The sequence below is a fragment of the Etheostoma spectabile genome, unplaced genomic scaffold, assembly GCF_008692095.1.
Source record: "Etheostoma spectabile isolate EspeVRDwgs_2016 unplaced genomic scaffold, UIUC_Espe_1.0 scaffold00007325, whole genome shotgun sequence".
NCBI lineage: Eukaryota > Metazoa > Chordata > Actinopteri > Perciformes > Percidae > Etheostoma > Etheostoma spectabile.
The window spans coordinates 47,212-67,500 of NW_022603477.1; the positions used below are offsets into that span (position 1 = coordinate 47,212).

General features: G+C 37.9%; 1 protein-coding gene across 1 annotated transcript in view; it reads right to left on the reverse strand.

The window, feature by feature from the left end:
• Window positions 1-1,744: 1,744 nt before the first annotated feature.
• LOC116678414 (macrophage colony-stimulating factor 1 receptor 2-like) overlaps window positions 1,745-20,289 on the reverse strand; it is a gene marked incomplete at its 5' end in the record, with an annotated part of 31,740 nt that continues 13,195 nt past the window's right edge. The window contains 5 exon segments of the mRNA XM_032508335.1: window positions 1,745-1,875; window positions 2,436-2,523; window positions 11,353-11,479; window positions 11,661-11,760; window positions 14,569-14,680. Coding sequence (XP_032364226.1) covers window positions 1,805-1,875; window positions 2,436-2,523; window positions 11,353-11,479; window positions 11,661-11,760; window positions 14,569-14,680 — 498 coding nt within the window.

Sequence of the window (20,289 nt, forward strand, 5' to 3'; positions counted from 1 at the left end):
TGTCAGCAGCTCTGGTCCATCATCATGTTTTATCTGAATGTTGATGTTGATGAAAAATACTTAATGGAAACAGTAAATTTGATGAATTTCATGAATATCGACTCAAAGGAAATCCCACATGGTTGTCATATATTGATCATGTGATGTCCGCTTTCTATTGGCTGTTGAGAAGTTTCCTTCCTTGTTTAATGTGTTTTCTGTCTGTCCAGCTGCAGATCAAATGTCCCCTGGAGGACCAGCAAAGAGACGTGACCTCTGACCTCTGACCTGCTTCTTACCAGCTGCACATTGTGTTTTCATCAGTCACAAAAGTACTTCACACGGACATAAATGCATACAGTATATGTATATAAATACATATATATATATACACTACCGTTCAAAAGTTTGGGGTCCCACTGAAATATCCTTATTTTTGAAGGAAAAGCACTGTACTTTCCAATGAAGATAACTTTAAACTAGTCTTAACTTTGAAGAAATCCACTCTCTACATTGCTAATGTGGTAAATGATATTCTAGCTGCAGATGTCTGGTTGTTGGTGAACATCTCCATAGGTGGATAGAGGCCCATTTCCTCAACTACCACTCCAGTGGTCTAATGGTCCAATGTGTTTGCTCATTGGCTCAGAAGGCTCATTGATGATTAGAAAACCCTCGTGCAATCATGTTCACACATCTGGAAACAGTTTAGGTCGTTCCAGAAGCTCCAAAACTGACCTTCCTTTGAGCAGATTGAGTTTCTGGAGCATCACATTTGTGGGGTCAATTAAACGCTCCAAATGGCCAGAAAAAGAGAACTTTCATCTGGAACTCGACAGTCTGTTCTTGTCCTTAGAAATGAAGGCTATTCCATGGAGACATTGCTAAGAAACTGAAGATCTCCTACAACGGTGTGTACTACTCCCTTCAGAGGACAGCACAAACAGGCTCTAACCAGAGTAGAAGAAGAAGTGGGAGGCAAGAAGATAAGTCCATTAAAGTCTCTAGTCTGAGAACCAGACGCCTCACAGGTCCCCAACTGGCATCTTCATTAAATAGTACCCGCAAAACACCAGGGTCAACATCTACAGTGAAGAGGCGGCTGCAGGATTCTGGGCTTCAGGGCAGAGGGGCAAAGAAAAAACCATATCTGAGACTGGCCAATAAAAGAAAAAGATGAAGATGGGCAAAAGAACACAGACATTGGACAGAGGAAGACTGGAAACAAGTGTTGTGGACGGATGAATCCAAGTTTGAGGTGTTTGGATCCCAAAGAAGAACGTTTGTGAGACGCAGAACAAAGGAGAAGATGCTGGAAGAATGGCTGACGCCATCTGTTCAGCATGGTGGAGGTAACATGATGGTCTGGGGGTTGCTTTGGTGCTGGTAAGGTGGAGATGTGTTCAGGGTCAAAGGGATTCTGAATAAGGAAGGCTAGCACTCCATCAAGCAACCTCATGCCATACCCAGTGGGCAGCGCTTGATTGGAGCCAGTTTCATCCTACAACAGGACCATGACCCTGAACACACCTCCACATGGTGAAGAACTATTTAGAGCAGAAGCAGGCAGCTGGTCTTCTATCGGTAATGGAGGGGCCAGACCTGAACCCCATATATATATATATATATATATATATATATATATATATAAATATATATATATATGTATATTTCAGCGTTTCTGAGACTTTTCTGTAAAAATCTCCTGAGGACTTAACGTCCCGGTGTGTAAATACTTGATTTAATTCTGTGACAGTGAATAAAGTTTCATTTTGAACATCTTTATTGGAGACAACAGGAGACAGGTTCTGATTGGATAAGACAATCAGGAAAGCTGGTAGATGTTCTTCATCATTGGCTCCTCCTCCTCTTTGTGGTCACCGTTGTCATGGGGATCTGAGAGGATCAGAAGGTGGCAGAGTCAGAACTGTCTCCTAGCAACAACTAGCAACTAACTTCCTTCTTCTCGATTTGACTTTGGAGTCTTCAAGTTAGTCATCATCAGAGCAGGGGGAATGAGAGGGAGCAGGGGGAATGAGAGCGAGAAGGGGAATGACAGCGAGCAGGGGGAATAAGAGCGAAAAGTGGAATGACAGCGAGCAGGGGGAATGAGAGGGAGCCGGGGGAATGAGAGGGAGCCGGGGGAATGAGAGGGAGCCGGGGGAATGAGAGGGAGCCGGGGGAATGAGAGGGAGCCGGGGGAATGAGAGGGAGCCGGGGGAATGAGAGGGAGCCGGGGAATGAGAAAGAAAAACAGCAGGACAGCGAGCAGGGGGAATGAGAGGGAGCAGGGGGAATGAGAGAGAGCAGGGGGAATGAGAGGGAGCAGGGGGAATGAGAGGGAGCAGGGGGAATGAGAGAGAGCAGGGGGAATGAGAGGGAGCAGGGGGTATGAGAGGGAGCAGTGTAAGTAGACCATGGAGATGTTTATGTGAGGAATGAGGGGCTTTAGTGACCTTCTTCTTCTCCTCTCTTCAGAGCGGCTCTGACCTCCTCTTCCTCCTCTTCTTCTTCTCTGAACTCGTCCACGTTCTTGTATGCTGACTGAGGAGAGAAGAAGAGACGATGCATTCAGGTTCAGGTTTTTATAATGAACTACATAACCCCCTAATGTCTACTGACCCTAAAAACGCAGGAAAAAAATCAACAAAACTTTTTTTTAAACACTGGAAAAAGTTTTTTAAAGAGTGACAAAAAAATTAAAAAAAATAAAAATTAAAAATATATATAATTAAAAAAACGTGAAAAAATTGGAACAAAATTAAAAAAACATCGAGAAAATGTAGATAAAGAAAAAGAGCAGGAAGAAAAAGAGCAGGAAGAAAACAACAGGATGAAAAAGAGCAGGAAGAAAAAGAGCAGGAAGAAAAGAGCAGGAAGAAAAACAACAGGAAGAAAAACAACAGATGAAAAAGAGCATGAAGAAAAAGAGCATGAAGAAAACAGCAGGAAGAAAAACAACAGGATGAAAAAGAGCAGAAGAAAAACAACAGGAAGAAAAACAACAGGAAGAAAAGAGCAGGAAGAAAAAGAGCAGGAAGAAAAAGAGCAGGAAGAAAAACAGCAGGAAGAAAAACAACAGGAAGAAAAGAGCAGGAAGAAAAAGAGCAGGAAGAAAAACAACAGGAAGAAAAAGAGCAGAAGAAAAACAACAGGAAGAAAACAACAGGAAGAAAAAGAGCAGGAAGAAAAAGAGAGGAAGAAAAACAACAGAAGAAAAACAACAGGAAGAAAAAGAGCAGGAAGAAAAACAACATGAAGAAAAACAACAGGAAGAAAAGAGCAGGGAAGAAAAGAGCAGGAAGAAAAAAGAGCAGGAAGAAAAACAACAGGAAGAAAAAGAGCAGGAAGAAAAACAACAAGAAGAAAAACAACAGGAAGAAAAAGAGCAGGAAGAAAACAACAGGAAGAAAAAGAGCAGGAAGAGAAAAGAGCAGGAAGAAAAAACAACAGGAAGAAAAAGAGCAGGAAGAAAAACAACAGGAAAAGAAAAAGAGCAGGAAGAAAGAAAAAGAGCAGGAAGAAAAACAACAGGAAGAAAAAAGAGCAGGAAGAAAAACAACAGGAAGAAAAAGAGCAGAAGAAAAACAACAGGAAGAAAAAGAGCAGGAAGAAAAACAACAGGAAAGAAAAGAGCAGGAAGAAAAAAGAGCAGGAAGATAAACAACAGGAAGAAAAAGAGCAGGAAGAAAAAAACAACAGAAAGAAAAAGAGCAGGAAGAAAAAACAACAGGAAAAAGAGCAGGAAGAAAAAGAGTAGAAAAAAAAAAATGGAAGAAAAAGAGCAGGAAGAAACACGACAGGAAGAAAAAGAGCAGTAAGAAAAACAACAGGAAGAAAAACAACAGGATGAAAAAGAGCAGGAAGAAAAAGGCAGTAAGAAAAACAACAGGAAGAAAAACAACAGGATGAAAAAGAGCAGGAAGAAAAAGAGCAGTAAGAAAAACAACAGGAAGAAAAACAACAGGATGAAAAGAGCAGGAAGAAAAAGAGCAGGAAGAAAAAGAGTAGGAAGAAAAAACAGCAGGAAGAAAAAAGAGCAGTAAGAAAAAGAGCATGAAGAAAAACAACAGGATGAAAAAGAGCAGGAGGAAAAAGAGCAGGAAAAAAACAACAGGATAAAAAAGAGCAGGAAGAAAAAAGAGCAGGAAGAAAAAGAGCAGGAAGAAAAAGGCAGGAAGAAAAACAACAGGAAGAAAAACACAGGAAGAAAAAGAGCAGGAAGAAAAACAACAGAAGAAAAAGAGCAGGAAGAAAAACAACAGGAAAAAAGAGCAGGAAGAAAAAGAGTAGAAAAAAAAAACAACTGGAAGAAAAAAGAGCAGGAAGAAACACGACAGGAAGAAAAAGAGCAGTAAGAAAAACAACAGGAAGAAAAACAACAGGATGAAAAAGAGCAGGAAGAAAAAGAGCAGTAAGAAAAACAACAGGAAGAAAAACAACAGGATGAAAAAAGAGCAGGAGAAAAAGAGCAGTAAGAAAAACAACAGGAAGAAAAAACAACAGGATGAAAAAGAGCAGGAAGAAAAAGAGCAGGAAGAAAAAGAGTAGGAAGAAAAACAGCAGGAAGAAAAAGAGCAGTAAGAAAAAGAGCATGAAGAAAAACAACAGGATGAAAAAGAGCAGGAGGAAAAAGAGCAGGAAGAAAAACAACAGGATAAAAAAGAGAGGAAGAAAAAGAGCAGGAAGGAAAAAGAGCAGGAAGAAAAAGAGCAGGAAGAAAAACAACAGGAAGAAAAAACAACAGGAAAAAAAGAGCAGGACGAAAAAGAGCAGGAAGAAAAAGAGCACCAGGAAGAAAAAGAGCAGGAAGAAAAAACAACAGGAAAAAAAACAACAGGAAGAAAAAGAGCAGGAAGAAACACGACAGGAAGAAAAAGAGCAGGAAGAAAAACAACAGGAAGAAAAAGAGCAGGAAGAAAAAGAGTAGAAAAAAAAACAACAGGAAGAAAAAGAGCAGGAAGAACACGACAGGAAGAAAAAAGAGCAGGAAGAAAAACAACAGGAGAAAAAGAGCAGGAAGAAAAAGAGTAGAAAAAAAACAACAGGAAGAAAAACAACAGGAGAAAAAGAGCAGAAGAAAAGAGTAGGAAGAAAAAGAGTAGGAAGAAAAACAGCAGGAAGAAAAAGAGCAGTAAGAAAAGAGCATGAAGAAAATTAACAGGATGAAAAGAGCAGGAAGAAAAGAGCAGGAAGAAAAAGAGTAGAAAAAAAAAACAAAGGAAGAAAAACAACAGGATAAAAAAGAGCAGGAAGAAAAAAGAGCAGTAAGAAAAAGAGCAGGAAGAAAAGAGAGCAGGAAAAAAACAACAGGAAGAAAAACAACAGGAAAAAAAGAGCAGGAAGAAAAAGAGTAGAAAAAAAAAACAGGAAGAAAAGAGCAGGAAGAAACACGACAGGAAGAAAAAAAGAGCAGGAAGAAAAACAACAGGAAGAAAAAGAGCAGGAAGAAAAACAACAAGAAGAAAAACAACAGGAAGAAAAAGAGCAGGAAGAAAAACAACAAGAAGAAAAACAACAGGAAGAAAAAGAGCAGGAAGAAAAACAACAAGAAGAAAAACAACTGGAAGAAAAAGAGCAGGAAGAAAAAGAGCAGGAAGAAAAAGAGCAGGAAGAAAAACAACAGGAAGAAAAAGAGCAGGAAGAAAAAGAGCAGGAAGAAAAACAACAGGAAGAAAAAGAGCAGGAAGAAAAACAACAGGAAGAAAAAGAGCAGGAAGAAAAACAACAAGAAGAAAAACAACAGGAAGAAAAAGAGCAGGAAGAAAAAGAGCAGGAAGAAAAACAACAGGAAGAAAAAGAGCAGGAAGAAAAAGAGCAGGAAGAAAAACAACAAGAAGAAAAACAACAGGAAGAAAAAGAGCAGGAAGAAAAACAACAAGAAGAAAAACAACAGGAAGAAAAAGAGCAGGAAGAAAAAGAGCAGGAAGAAAAAGAGCAGGAAGAAAAACAACAGGAAGAAAAAGAGCAGGAAGAAAAACAACAAGAAGAAAAACAACAGGAAGAAAAAGAGCAGGAAGAAAAACAACAGGAAGAAAAAGAGCAGGAAGAAAAAGAGCAGGAAGAAAAACAACAGGAAGAAAAAGAGCAGGAAGAAAAACAACAGGAAGAAAAAGAGCAGGAAGAAAAAGAGCAGGAAGAAAAACAACAGGAAGAAAAAGAGCAGGAAGAAAAACAACAGGAAGAAAAAGAGCAGGAAGAAAAACAACAGGAAGAAAAAGAGCAGGAAGAAAAACAACAGGAAGAAAAAGAGCAGGAAGAAAAAGAGCAGGAAGATAAACAACAGGAAGAGAAAAAAGAGCAGGAAGAAAAACAACAGAAAGAAAAAGAGCAGGAAGAAAAACAACAGGAAAAAAGAGCAGGAAGAAAAAGAGTAGAAAAAAACAACTGGAAGAAAAAGAGCAGGAAAGAACACGACAGGAAGAAAAGAGCAGTAAGAAAAACCAAGGAAGAAAAAACAACAGGATGAAAAAGAGCAGGAAGAAAAAGAGCAGTAAGAAAAACAAACAGGAAGAAAAACAACAGGATGAAAAAAGAGCAGGAAGAAAAAGAGCAGTAAGAAAAACAACAGGAAGAAAAACAACAGGATGAAAAAGAGCAGGAAGAAAAAGAGCAGGAAGAAAAAGAGTAGGAAGAAAAACAGCAGGAAGAAAAAGAGCAGTAAGAAAAAAAGAGCATGAAGAAAAACAACAGGATGAAAAAGAGCAGGAGGAGAAAAAGAGCAGGAAGAAAAACAACAGGATAAAAAAGAGCAGGAAGAAAAAGAGCAGGAAGAAAAAGAGCAGGAAGAAAAAGAGCAGGAAGAAAAAGAGCAGGAAGAAAAACAACAGGAAGAAAAAGAGCAGGACGAAAAACAACAGGAAGGAAAAAGAGCAGAGAGGAAAAAGAGCAGGAAGAAAAACAACAGGAAAAAAAGAGGAAGGAAAAAAAAAGAGCAGGAAGAAAAAGAGCAGGAAGAAAAAGAGCAGGAAGAAAAACAACAGGAAGAAAAAAAACAGGAAAAAAAGAGCAGGACGAAAAAGAGCAGGAAGAAAAAGAGCAGGAAGAAAAAGAGCAGGAAGAAAAACAACAGGGAAAAAAAAAACAACAGGAAGAAAAAGAGCAGGAAGAAACACGACAGGAAGGAAAAGAGCAGGAAGAAAAACAACAGGAAGAAAAAGAGCAGGAAGAAAAAGAGTAGAAAAAAAAACAACAGGAAGAAAAGAGCAGGGAAGAAACACGACAGGAAGAAAAAGAGCAGGAAGGAAAAACAACAGGAAGAAAAAGAGCAGGAAGAAAAAGAGTAGAAAAAAAAACAACAGGAAGAAAAACAACAGGAAGAAAAAGAGCAGGAAGAAAAAGAGTCGGAAGAAAAAGAGTAGGAAGAAAAACAGCAGGAAGAAAAAGAGCAGTAAGAAAAAGAGCATGAAGAAAATTAACAGGATGAAAAAGAGCAGGAAGAAAAAGAGCAGGAAGAAAAAGAGTAGAAAAAAAAACAACAGGAAGAAAAACAACAGGATAAAAAAGAGCAGGAAGAAAAAGAGCAGTAAGAAAAAGAGCAGGAAGAAAAAGAGCAGGAAGAAAAAACAACAGGAAGAAAAAACAACAGGAAAAAAAGAGCAGGAAGAAAAAGAGTAGAAAAAAAAACAACAGGAAGAAAAAGAGCAGGAAGAAACACGACAGGAAGAAACAGAGCAGGAAGAAAAACAACAGGAAGAAAAAGAGCAGGAAGAAAAACAACAAGAAGAAAAACAACAGGAAGAAAAAGAGCAGGAAGAAAAACAACAAGAAGAAAAACAACAGGAAGAAAAAGAGCAGGAAGAAAAACAACAAGAAGAAAAACAACTGGAAGAAAAAGAGCAGGAAGAAAAAGAGCAGGAAGAAAAAGAGCAGGAGAAAAACAACAGGAAGAAAAAGAGCAGGAAGAAAAAGAGCAGGAAGAAAAACAACAGGAAGAAAAAGAGCAGGAAGAAAAAACAACAGGAAGAAAAAGAGCAGGAAGAAAAACAACAAGAAGAAAAAAACAGGAAGAAAAAGAGCAGGAAGAAAAAAGAGCAGGAAGAAAAACAACAGGAAGAAAAAGAGCAGGAGAAAAAAAGAGCAGGAAGAAAAACAACAAGAAGAAAAAACAACAGGAAGAAAAAGAGCAGGAAGAAAAACAACAAGAAGAAAAACACAGGAAGAAAAAGAGCAGGAAGAAAAAGAGCAGGAAGAAAAAGAGCAGGAAGAAAAACAACAGGAAGAAAAACAACAGGATGAAAAAGAGCAGGGAAGAAAAAGAGTAGGAAGAAAAACAGCAGGAAGAAAAAGAGCAGTAAGAAAAAGAGCATGAAGAAAAACAACAGGATGAAAAAGAGCAGGAGGAAAAAAGAGCAGGAAGAAAAAAAACAGGATAAAAAAGAGCAGGAAGAAAAAGAGCAGGAAGAAAAAGAGCAGGAAGAAAAAGAGCAGGAAGAAAACAACAGGAAAGAAAAACCACAGGAAAAAAGAGCAGGACGAAAAAGAGCAGGAAGAAAAAAGCAGGAAGAAAAAGAGCAGGAAGAAAACAACAGGAAAAAAAACAACAGGAAAGAAAAACAACAGGAAGAAAAAGAGCAGGAAGAAAAAGAGCAGGAAGAAAAACAACAGGAAGAAAAAGAGCAGGAAGAAAAAGAGCAGGAAGAAAAACAACAAGAAGAAAAACAACAGGAAGAAAAAAAGAGCAGGAAGAAAAACAACAAGAAGAAAAACAACAGGAAGAAAAAGAGCAGGAGGAAAAAGAGCAGGAAGAAAAAGAGCAGGAGAAAAAAACAACAGGAAAAAAGAGCAGGAAGAAAAACAACAAGAAGAAAAACAACAGGAAGAAAAAGAGCAGGAAGAAAAACAACAGGAAGAAAAAGAGCAGGAAGAAAAAGAGCAGGAAGAAAAACAACAGGAAGAAAAAGAGCAGGAAGAAAAACAACAGGAAGAAAAAGAGCAGGAAGAAAAAGAGCAGGAAGAAAAACAACAGGAAGAAAAAGAGCAGGAAGAAAAACAAACAGGAAAGAAAGAGCAGGAAGAAAAACAACAGGAAGAAGAAAAAGAGCAGGAAGAAAAACAACAGGAAGAAAAAGAGCAGGAAGAAAAAGAGCAGGAAGATAAACAACAGGAAGAAAAAGAGCAGGAAGAAAAACAACAGAAAGAAAAAGAGCAGGAAGAAAAACAACAGGAAAAAAGAGCAGGAAGAAAAAGAGTAGAAAAAAAAACAACTGGAAGAAAAAGAGCAGGAAGAAACACGACAGGAAGAAAAAGAGCAGTAAGAAAAACAACAGGAAGAAAAACAACAGGATGAAAAAGAGCAGGAAGAAAAAGAGCAGTAAGAAAAACAACAGGAAGAAAAACAACAGGATGAAAAAGAGCAGGAAGAAAAAGAGCAGTAAGAAAAACAACAGGAAGAAAAACAACAGGATGAAAAAGAGCAGGAAGAAAAAGAGCAGGAAGAAAAAGAGTAGGAAGAAAAACAGCAGGAAGAAAAAGAGCAGTAAGAAAAAGAGCATGAAGAAAAACAACAGGATGAAAAAGAGCAGGAAGAAAAAGAGCAGGAAGAAAAACAACAGGATAAAAAAGAGCAGGAAGAAAAAGAGCAGGAAGAAAAAGAGCAGGAAGAAAAAGAGCAGGAAGAAAAACAACAGGAAGAAAAACAACAGGAAAAAAAGAGCAGGACGAAAAAGAGCAGGAAGAAAAAGAGCAGGAAGAAAAAGAGCAGGAAGAAAAACAACAGGAAAAAAAACAACAGGAAGAAAAAGAGCAGGAAGAAACACGACAGGAAGAAAAAGAGCAGGAAGAAAAACAACAGGAAGAAAAAGAGCAGGAAGAAAAAGAGTAGAAAAAAAACAACAGGAAGAAAAAGAGCAGGAAGAAACACGACAGGAAGAAAAAGAGCAGGAAGAAAAACAACAGGAAGAAAAAGAGCAGGAAGAAAAAGAGTAGAAAAAAAAACAACAGGAAGAAAAACAACAGGAAGAAAAAGAGCAGGAAGAAAAAGAGTAGGAAGAAAAAGAGTAGGAAGAAAAACAGCAGGAAGAAAAAGAGCAGTAAGAAAAAGAGCATGAAGAAAATTAACAGGATGAAAAAGAGCAGGAAGAAAAAGAGCAGGAAGAAAAGAGTAGAAAAAAAAACAACAGGATAAAAAAGAGCAGGAAGAAAAAGAGCAGTAAGAAAAAGAGAGGAAGAAAAAGAGCAGGAAGAAAAACAACAGGAAGAAAAACAACAGGAAAAAAAGAGCAGGAAGAAAAAGAGTAGAAAAAAAAAACAACAGGAAGAAAAGAGCAGGAAGAAACACGACAGGAAGAAAAAAGAGCAGGAAGAAAAAAACAACAGGAAGAAAAGAGCAGGAAGAAAAACAACAAGAAGAAAAACAACAGGAAGAAAAGAGCAGGAAGAAAAAACAACAAGAAGAAAAACACAGGAAGAAAAAGAGCAGGAAGAAAAAAAACAAGAAGAAAAACAACTGGAAGAAAAAGAGCAGGAAGAAAAAGAGCAGGAAGAAAAAGAGCAGGAAGAAAAACAACAGGAGAGAAAAAGAGCAGGAAGAAAAAGAGCAGGAAGAAAAACAACAGGAAGAAAAAGAGCAGGAAGAAAAACAACAGGAAGAAAAAGAGCAGGAAGAAAAACAACAAGAAGAAAAACAACAGGAAGAAAAAGAGCAGGAAGAAAAAGAGCAGGAAGAAAAACAACAGGAAGAAAAGAGCAGGAAGAAAAAGAGCATGAAGAAAAACAACAGGAAGAAAAAGAGCAGGAAGAAAAACAACAGAAAGAAAAAGAGCAGGAAGAAAACCACAGGAAAAAAGAGCAGGAAGAAAAAGAGCAGGAAGAAACACGACAGGAAGAAAAAGAGCAGGAAGAAAAAGAGCATGAAGAAAAACAACAGGATGAAAAAGAGCAGGAAGAAAAAGAGCAGGAAGAAAAAAAACAGGATAAAAAAGAGCAGGAAGAAAAACAACAGGAAGAAAAACAACAGGAAGAAAAACAACAGGTAGAAAAACAACAGGAAGAAAAAGAGCAGGAAGAAAAAGAGCAGGAAGAAAAAGAGCAGGAAGAAAAAGAGCAGGAAGAAAAAAACAGGAAGAAAAAGAGCAGGAAAGAAAAAGAGCAGGAAGAAAAAAACAGGAAGAAAAAGAGCAGGAAGAAAAACAACAGGTAGAAAAACAACAGGTAGAAAAAGAGCAGGAAGAAAAAGAGCAGGAAGAAAAAGAGCAGAAAGAAAAAGAGCAGGAAGAAAAAGAGCAGGAAGAAAAAGAGCAGGAAGAAAAACAACAGGAAGAAAAACAACAGGAAGAAAAACAACAGGAAGAAAAACAACAGGAAGAAACACGACAGGAAGAAAAAGAGCAGGAAGAATAAGAGCAGGAAGAAAAAGAGCAGGAAGTGACTCACCTGGTGGCTGTGATGTGGCGATGAGTCATTGGTGGGGGGGAGGAGCCTGCTGATCAGCTGACCAATCATCTTAAAGGTGGGTCTGTCGGTCGGCTCCAGGCTCCAGCACTGTTTCATCATCCGGTACCTGGGAGTCAAAATAACTTTATTAACACTGAGGGGACAACATAACTTTATTAACACTGAGCGGACAACATAACTTTATTAACACTGAGCGGACAACATAACTTTATTAACACTGAGGGGACAACATAACTTTATTAACACTGAGGGGACAACATAACTTTATTAACACTCTGTCTGCTCACATCTCTGCTGGAGCAAAGTCCGGCTGATCCATGTGGCAGCCATCTTGGATCATCTTGTAGAAGTTGGTATCCACGGCAACGTTTGGGTACGGGCTCTTACCTGAACAGGTAAACACACAAAAACAGACAGGCTCAGATAGGCTAACCCTATATCTAGGTTTCTAGTGGTCGTAGTAGTCCTGACCCTAACCCTATATTTAAGTTTCTAGTGGTCGTAGTAGTCCTGACCCTAACCCTATATCTAGGTTTCTAGTGGGCGTAGTAGTCCTGACCCTAACCCTATATCTAGGTTTCTAGTGGTCGTAGTAGTCCTGACCCTAACCTATATCTAGGTTCTAGTGGGCGTAGTAGTCCTGACCCTAACCCTATATCTAGGTTTCTAGTGGGCGTAGTAGTCCTGACCCTAACCCTATATCTAGGTTTCTAGTGGGCGTAGTAGTCCTGACCCTAACCCTATATCTAGGTTCTAGTGGTCGTAGTAGTCCTGACCCTAACCCTATATCTAGGTTTCTAGTGGTCGTAGTAGTCCTGACCCTAACCCTATATGTAGGTTTCTAGTGGTCGTAGTAGTCCTGACCCTAACCCTATATCTAGGTTTCTAGTGGTCGTAGTAGTCCTGACCCTAACCCTATATCTAGGTTTCTAGTGGTCGTAGTAGTCCTGACCCTAACCCTATATCTAGGTTTCTAGTGGTCGTAGTAGTCCTGACCCTAACCCTATATCTAGGTTTCTAGTGGTCGTGGGTAGTCCTGACCCTAACCCTATATCTAGGTTTCTAGTGGTCGTAGTAGTCCTGACCCTAACCCTATATCTAGGTTTCTAGTGGTCGTAGTAGTCCTGACCCTAACCCTATATCTAGGTTTCTAGTGGTCGTGGTAGTCCTGACCCTAACCCTATATCTAGGTTTCTAGTGGTCGTGGTAGTCCTGACCCTAACCCTATATCTAGGTTTCTAGTGGTCGTAGTAGTCCTGACCCTAACCCTATATCTAGGTTTCTAGTGGTCGTAGTAGTCCTGACCCTAACCCTATATCTAGGTTTCTAGTGGTCGTAGTAGTCCTGACGCTAACCCTATATCTAGGTTTCTAGTGGTCGTGGTAGTCCTGACCCTAACCCTATATGTAGGTTTCTAGTGGTCGTGGTAGTCCTGACCCTAACCCTATATCTAGGTTTCTAGTGGTCGTAGTAGTCCTGACCCTAACCCTATATCTAGGTTTCTAGTGGTCCCTCTAGTGGTCGTAGTAGTCCTGACCCTAACCCTATATCTAGGTTTCTAGTGGTCGTAGTAGTCCTGACCCTAACCCTATATCTAGGTTTCGAGTGGTCGTAGTAGTCCTGACTCTAACCCTATATCTAGGTTTCTAGTGGTCGTGGTAGTCCTGACCCTAACCCTATATGTAGGTTTCTAGTGGTCGTTGTAGTCCTGACCCTAAACCTCTATCTAGGTTTCTAGTGGTCGTGGTAGTCCTGACCCTAACCCTATATCTAGGTTTCTAGTGGTCGTAGTAGTCCTGACCCTAACCCTATATCTAGGTTTCTAGTGGTCGTAGTAGTCCTGACCCTAACCCTATATCTAGGTTTCTAGTGGTCGTAGTGGTCCTGATCCTAACCCTATATCTAGGTTTCTAGTGGTCGTAGTAGTCCTGACCCTAACCCTATATCTAGGTTTCTAGATGGTCCTCTAGTGGTCGTAGTAGTCCTGACCCTAACCCTATATCTAGGTTTCTAGTGGTCCCTCTAGTGGTCGTAGTAGTCCTGACCCTAACCCTATATCTAGGTTTCTAGTGGTCGTAGTAGTCCTGACCCTAACCCTATATCTAGGTTTCTAGTGGTCGTAGTAGTCCTGACCCTAACCCTATATCTAGGTTTCTAGTGGTCGTAGTGGTCCTGATCCTAACCCTATATCTAGGTTTCTAGTGGTCGTAGTAGTCCTGACCCTAACCCTATATCTAGGTTTCTAGTGGTCCCTCTAGTGGTCGTAGTAGTCCTGACCCTAACCCTATATCTAGGTTTCTAGTGGTCGTAGTATTCCTGACCCTAACCCTATATCTAGGTTTCTAGTGGTCGTAGTAGTCCTGACCCTAACCCTATATCTAGGTTTCTAGTGGTCGTGGTAGTCCTGACCCTAACCCTATATCTAGGTTTCTAGTGGTCGTAGTAGTCCTGACCCTAACCCTATATCTAGGTTTCTAGTTGTCGTAGTAGTCCTGACGCTAACCCTATATCTAGGTTTCTAGTGGTCGTAGTAGTCCTGACCCTAACCCTATATCTAGGTTTCTAGTGGTCCGTCTAGTGGTCGTAGTAGTCCTGACCCTAACCCTATATCTAGGTTTCTAGTTGTCGTAGTAGTCCTGACCCTAACCCTATATCTAGGTTTCTAGTGGTCGTAGTAGTCCTGACGCTAACCCTATATCTAGGTTTCTAGTGGTCGTAGTAGTCCTGACCCTAACCCTATATCTAGGTTTCTAGTGGTCGTGGTAGTCCTGACCCTAACCCTATATGTAGGTTTCTAGTGGTCGTGGTAGTCCTGACTCTAAACCTCTATCTAGGTTTCTAGTGGTCGTAGTAGTCCTGACTCTAACCCTATATCTAGGTTTCTAGTGGTCGTAGTAGTCCTGACCCTAACCCTATATCTAGGTTTCTAGTGGTCGTGGTAGTCCTGACCCTAACCCTATATTTAGGTTTCTAGTGGTCGTGGTAGTCCTGACCCTAACCCTATATCTAGGTTTCTAGTGGTCGTGGTAGTCCTGACCCTAACCCTATATCTAGGTTTTTAGCGGGGCCCTGTAGTGGCATCCCATCACTGTGATGTCACAGCTCTGTAGCGATGGATTTGTGGGTACAGAAAATGGCCAAAATCAGAGCTTTAACGTGATTGGCTGAGGGGGTTTTGGGGGTTGCTGTGGTTACCCAGAGAGAAGGTCTCCCACAGCAGGACTCCGTAGGACCACACGTCGCTCTGGACGGTGTAAACACACTGGAAGATGCTCTCGGGCGCCATCCACTTCACCGGCAGGCGAGCCTGTCACAATAAAACCAGCAGGAAGTTGTCAAAATAAAAGCCTGATTATAGTGGTTATAAAGGTTAGTGATTATAATGATTGTGATTTTAGTGATCATAGTGATTATAGTGATTTTATTGATTACAGTTCATACATATTATAAACATTATATTATAAATGCATAATACATAATAATTATAAAGGTTTGTAATTTCAGTGATTATAGATGATATACAGCAGTGGTCCCCAACCACCGGTCCGCGGACCAATTGGTACCGGGCCTTACAATAAATAATTAAATATTTCCTTTTTATGTATTGTCTGAGTCTGAACGATCTTTTATTTTGAAAAACCTTTTATTTATTCTCTCGGTCACGTCTTTCGCGCCAATATTGAACCCACAATCGGACAAAATGAGTAAGAAACAAATGTCTTTGGAAAGTTTCTTTGCGAAGGGGAAAAGGCCCAGAGAAGAGACAGGAGAAGAGCCCACTTCCAAGAAAAAGAAAGTTTTTAACAGACAATACCAGGAGTCCTATTTGAAATATGGATTCATCCCGGTGGGTGATTCACACAAACCGAGCCCGCTGTGTATAGTATGCTGCGACCGGCTCGCTAATGAGGCGATGAAGCCTTCAAAGCTGCTTCGCCACTTGGAGACCAAGCACCCAGGATTAAAAGACAAGCCCCTGGAGTATTTTGAAAGAAAAAAACAGGAACACGACGGACAGAAGAAATCCCTGAGGGCCACCACATCAGTAAATGCTAATGCGCTGAGAGCATCGTACTTGGTGGCTAACCGTATTGCTAAGGCTAAACAGCCATTCACTAGGGGAAGAACTGATCCTGCCTCCACTGAAGACATCTGCCGGGAACTTCTAGGAGAGGCTGCTGTTAAAAAGATCGCTCAGGTGCCTCTGTCGGCTAGCACCGTGACTCGGCGCATTGAAGACATAGCCGAAGACATTGAGACACAATTGTTGGAGAGGATTAACACATCACCGTGGTAACACTCCAGGTTGATGAGTCTACAGATGTTGACAACAAGGCAATACTACTTGTGTATGTGCGATATCTTTATCAGGAGGATGTGCATGAGGATATGTTATGTGCACTGTCGTTGCCAACCAACACCACGGCCGCAGAACTGTTCAAGTCGCTGGATGGTTACAAATCAGGAAAACTGAAATGGTCCTCCTGTGTCGGCATATGCACAGACGGAGCTGCTGCCATGACCGGACGGCTGTCTGGTTTAACTGCTCGGGTTAAAGAAGTCGCCCCTGAATGTGAATCTACACATTGTATCATTCACAGGGAAATGCTGGCAAGCAGAAAAATGCCACCAGAATTGAACAGTGTATTGAATGATGTTGTTAAAGTTATTAACCACGTCAAAGCACACGCCCTTAACTCGCGCCTGTTTGAGCAACTTAGTGAGGAGATGGACGCAGAGCACCGACGCCTCCTCTTATACACCGAAATAAGATGGTTATCCCGAGGGACATCGCTGACCAGAGTGTTTGAGTTACGTGAGCCGCTGCAAAGATTTCTCTCAGAGAAGAAGTCCCCGCTGGCAGCACATTTCAGTGACGAGGAATGGGTCGCAAAACTGGCATACCTGTGTGACATATTCAACCTGCTCAATGACCTCAATCTGTCACTTCAGGGGAAGATGACAACTGTCTTCAAGTTGGCAGATAAAGTAGCTGCATTTAAAGCCAAACTGGATTTGTGGGGACGGCGCGTGAACAGAGGCGTATTGGACATGTTTCTAACATTAGCGGAGATTTTGGGTGAGACGGAGCCTGATCCGTCATTCTCCCAGCTGGTGCACGATCACCTGTCTTTGCTTTTAAAGCAGTTTGAGCGCTACTTCCCAACCACAAAAGACCCACGAACTGGCAAGGAATGGATCCGCGACCCATTTGTCAACAAACCAGGAGAATCTACCATGTCTGTGCAAGAAGAAGATCAGCTGCTGGAGATCGCAAATGACGGCGGCCTTAAAAGTCGGTTTGAGACAGCCACTCTGCCGGTGTTCTAGATTAAAGTCAAGGCAGAATACCCTGAGATCGCCACGACAGCACTGAAAACCCTTTTGCCATTTCCGACATCCTATCTGTGTGAAGCGGGGTTTTCTGCAGTGACAGCAACCAAAACCAACCAACGGAGCAGACTGGACATTAGCACCACCTTCGGGTGTGGTTGTCTCCCATCACTCCCAGATGGGACCGTCTCGTTGCAGAGAAACAAGCTCAGGGCTCCCATTGATTTGTCGTTATTGTGAGTTAAAACTTTCATGAAAATAAAATGTTCCTTATATTCGTTTTTGTTGCGTAGCTGTATTTTATTTTGAAGGGATGTTTAAACGTTACCATAGCGACCAGAGTCAGAGCGCGTCAGAGAGCGTTAGGGCAGTTGTCGAGAGGAGTAGAGCTTAGCGGGGGGCCGCAGTTAAGTTGTCAAGCGTTGACCGGTCCGCGGTGATAAAAAGGTTGGGGACCACTGATATACAGTGTATTATTTATAGTGATTTCAGTGATTATAGATGATATACAGTATATTATTTGTAGTGATTTCAGTGATTATAGATGATATACAGTATATTATTTGTAGTGATTTCAGTGATTATAGATGATATACAGTGTATTATTTATAGTGATTTCAGTGATTATAGATGATATACAGTGTATTATTTATAGTGATTTCAGTGATTATAGATGATATACAGTGTATTATTTATAGTGATTTCAGTGATTATAGATGATATACAGTGTATTATTTATAGTGATTTCAGTGATTATAGATGATATACAGTATATTATTTGTAGTGATTTCAGTGATTATAGATGATATACAGTGAATTATTTATAGTGATTTCAGTGATTATAGATGATATACAGTGTATTATTTATAGTGATTTCAGTGATTATAGATGATATACAGTGTATTATTTATAGTGATTTCAGTGATTATAGATGATATACAGTGTATTATTTATAGTGATTTCAGTGATTATAGATGATATACAGTATATTATTTATAGTGATTTCAGTGATTATAGATGATATACAGTGTATTATTTATAGTGATTTCAGTGATTATAGATGATATACAGTGTATTATTTATAGTGATTTCAGTGATTATAGATGATATACAGTGTATTATTTATAGTGATTTCAGTGATTATAGATGATATACAGTGTATTATTTATAGTGATTTCAGTGATTATAGATGATATACAGTGTATTATTTATAGTGATTTCAGTGATTATAGATGATATACAGTGTATTATTATAGTGATTTCAGTGATTATAGATGATATACAGTGTATTATTTATAGTGATTTCAGTGATTATAGATGATATACAGTATATTATTTATAGTGATTTCAGTGATTATAGATGATATACAGTGTATTATTTATAGTGATTTCAGTGATTATAGATGATATACAGTGTATTATTTATAGTGATTTCAGTGATTATAGATGATATACAGTATATTATTTGTAGTGATTTCAGTGATTATAGATGATATACAGTATATTATTTGTAGTGATTTCAGTGATTATAGATGAATACAGTGTATTATTTATAGTGATTTCAGTGATTATAGATGATATACAGTATATTATTTATAGTGATTTCAGTGATTATAGATTATATACAGTGTATTATTTATAGTGATTTCAGTGATTATAGATGATATACAGTGTATTATTTATAGTGATTTCAGTGATTATAGATTATATACAGTGTATTATTTATAGTGATTTCAGTGATTATAGATGATATACAGTGTATTATTTATAGTGATTTCAGTGATTATAGATGATATACAGTGTATTATTTATAGTGATTTCAGTGATTATAGATGATATACAGTATATTATTTATAGTGATTTCAGTGATTATAGATGATATACAGTGTATTATTTATAGTGATTTCAGTGATTATAGATGATATACAGTGTATTATTTATAGTGATTTCAGTGATTATAGATGATATACAGTGTATTATTTATAGTGATTTCAGTGATTATAGATGATATACAGTATATTATTTATAGTGATTTCAGTGATTATAGATGATATACAGTATATTATTTATAGTGATTTCAGTGATTATAGATGATATACAGTATATTATTTATAGTGATTTCAGTGATTATAGATGATATACAGTGTATTATTTATAGTGATTTCAGTGATTATAGATGATATACAGTGTATTATTTATAGTGATTTCAGTGATTATAGATGATATACAGTGTATTATTTATAGTGATTTCAGTGATTATAGATGATATACAGTGTATTATTTATAGTGATTTCAGTGATTATAGATGATATACAGTATATTATTTGTAGTGATTTCAGTGATTATAGATGATATACAGTATATTATTTGTAGTGATTTCAGTGATTATAGATGATATACAGTGTATTATTTATAGTGATTTCAGTGATTATAGATGATATACAGTATATTATTTATAGTGATTTCAGTGATTATAGATTATATACAGTGTATTATTTATAGTGATTTCAGTGATTATAGATGATATACAGTGTATTATTTATAGTGATTTCAGTGATTATAGATGATATACAGTGTATTATTTATAGTGATTTCAGTGATTATAGATGATATACAGTGTATTATTTATAGTGATTTCAGTGATTATAGATGATATACAGTATATTATTTATAGTGATTTCAGTGATTATAGATGATATACAGTATATTATTTATAGTGATTTCAGTGATTATAGATGATATACAGTGTATTATTTATAGTGATTTCAGTGATTATAGATGATATACAGTGTATTATTTATAGTGATTTCAGTGATTATAGATGATATACAGTATATTATTTATAGTGATTTCAGTGATTATAGATGATATACAGTGTATTATTTATAGTGATTTCAGTGATTATAGATGATATACAGTGTATTATTTATAGTGATTTCAGTGATTATAGATGATATACAGTATATTATTTATAGTGATTTCAGTGATTATAGATGATATACAGTATATTATTTATAGTGATTTCAGTGATTATAGATGATATACAGTGTATTATTTATAGTGATTTCAGTGATTATAGATGATATACAGTGTATTATTTATAGTGATTTCAGTGATTATAGATGATATACAGTATATTATTTATAGTGATTTCAGTGATTATAGATGATATACAGTGTATTATTTATAGTGATTTCAGTGATTATAGATGATATACAGTGTATTATTTATAGTGATTTCAGTGATTATAGATGATATACAGTATATTATTTATAGTGATTTCAGTGATTATAGATGATATACAGTATATTATTTATAGTGATTTCAGTGATTATAGATGATATACAGTATATTATTTATAGTGATTTCAGTGATTATAGATGATATACAGTGTATTATTTATAGTGATTTCAGTGATTATAGATGATATACAGTGTATTATTTATAGTGATTTCAGTGATTATAGATGATATACAGTGTATTATTTATAGTGATTTCAGTGATTATAGATGATATACAGTGTATTATTTATAGTGATTTCAGTGATTATAGATGATATACAGTATATTATTTGTAGTGATT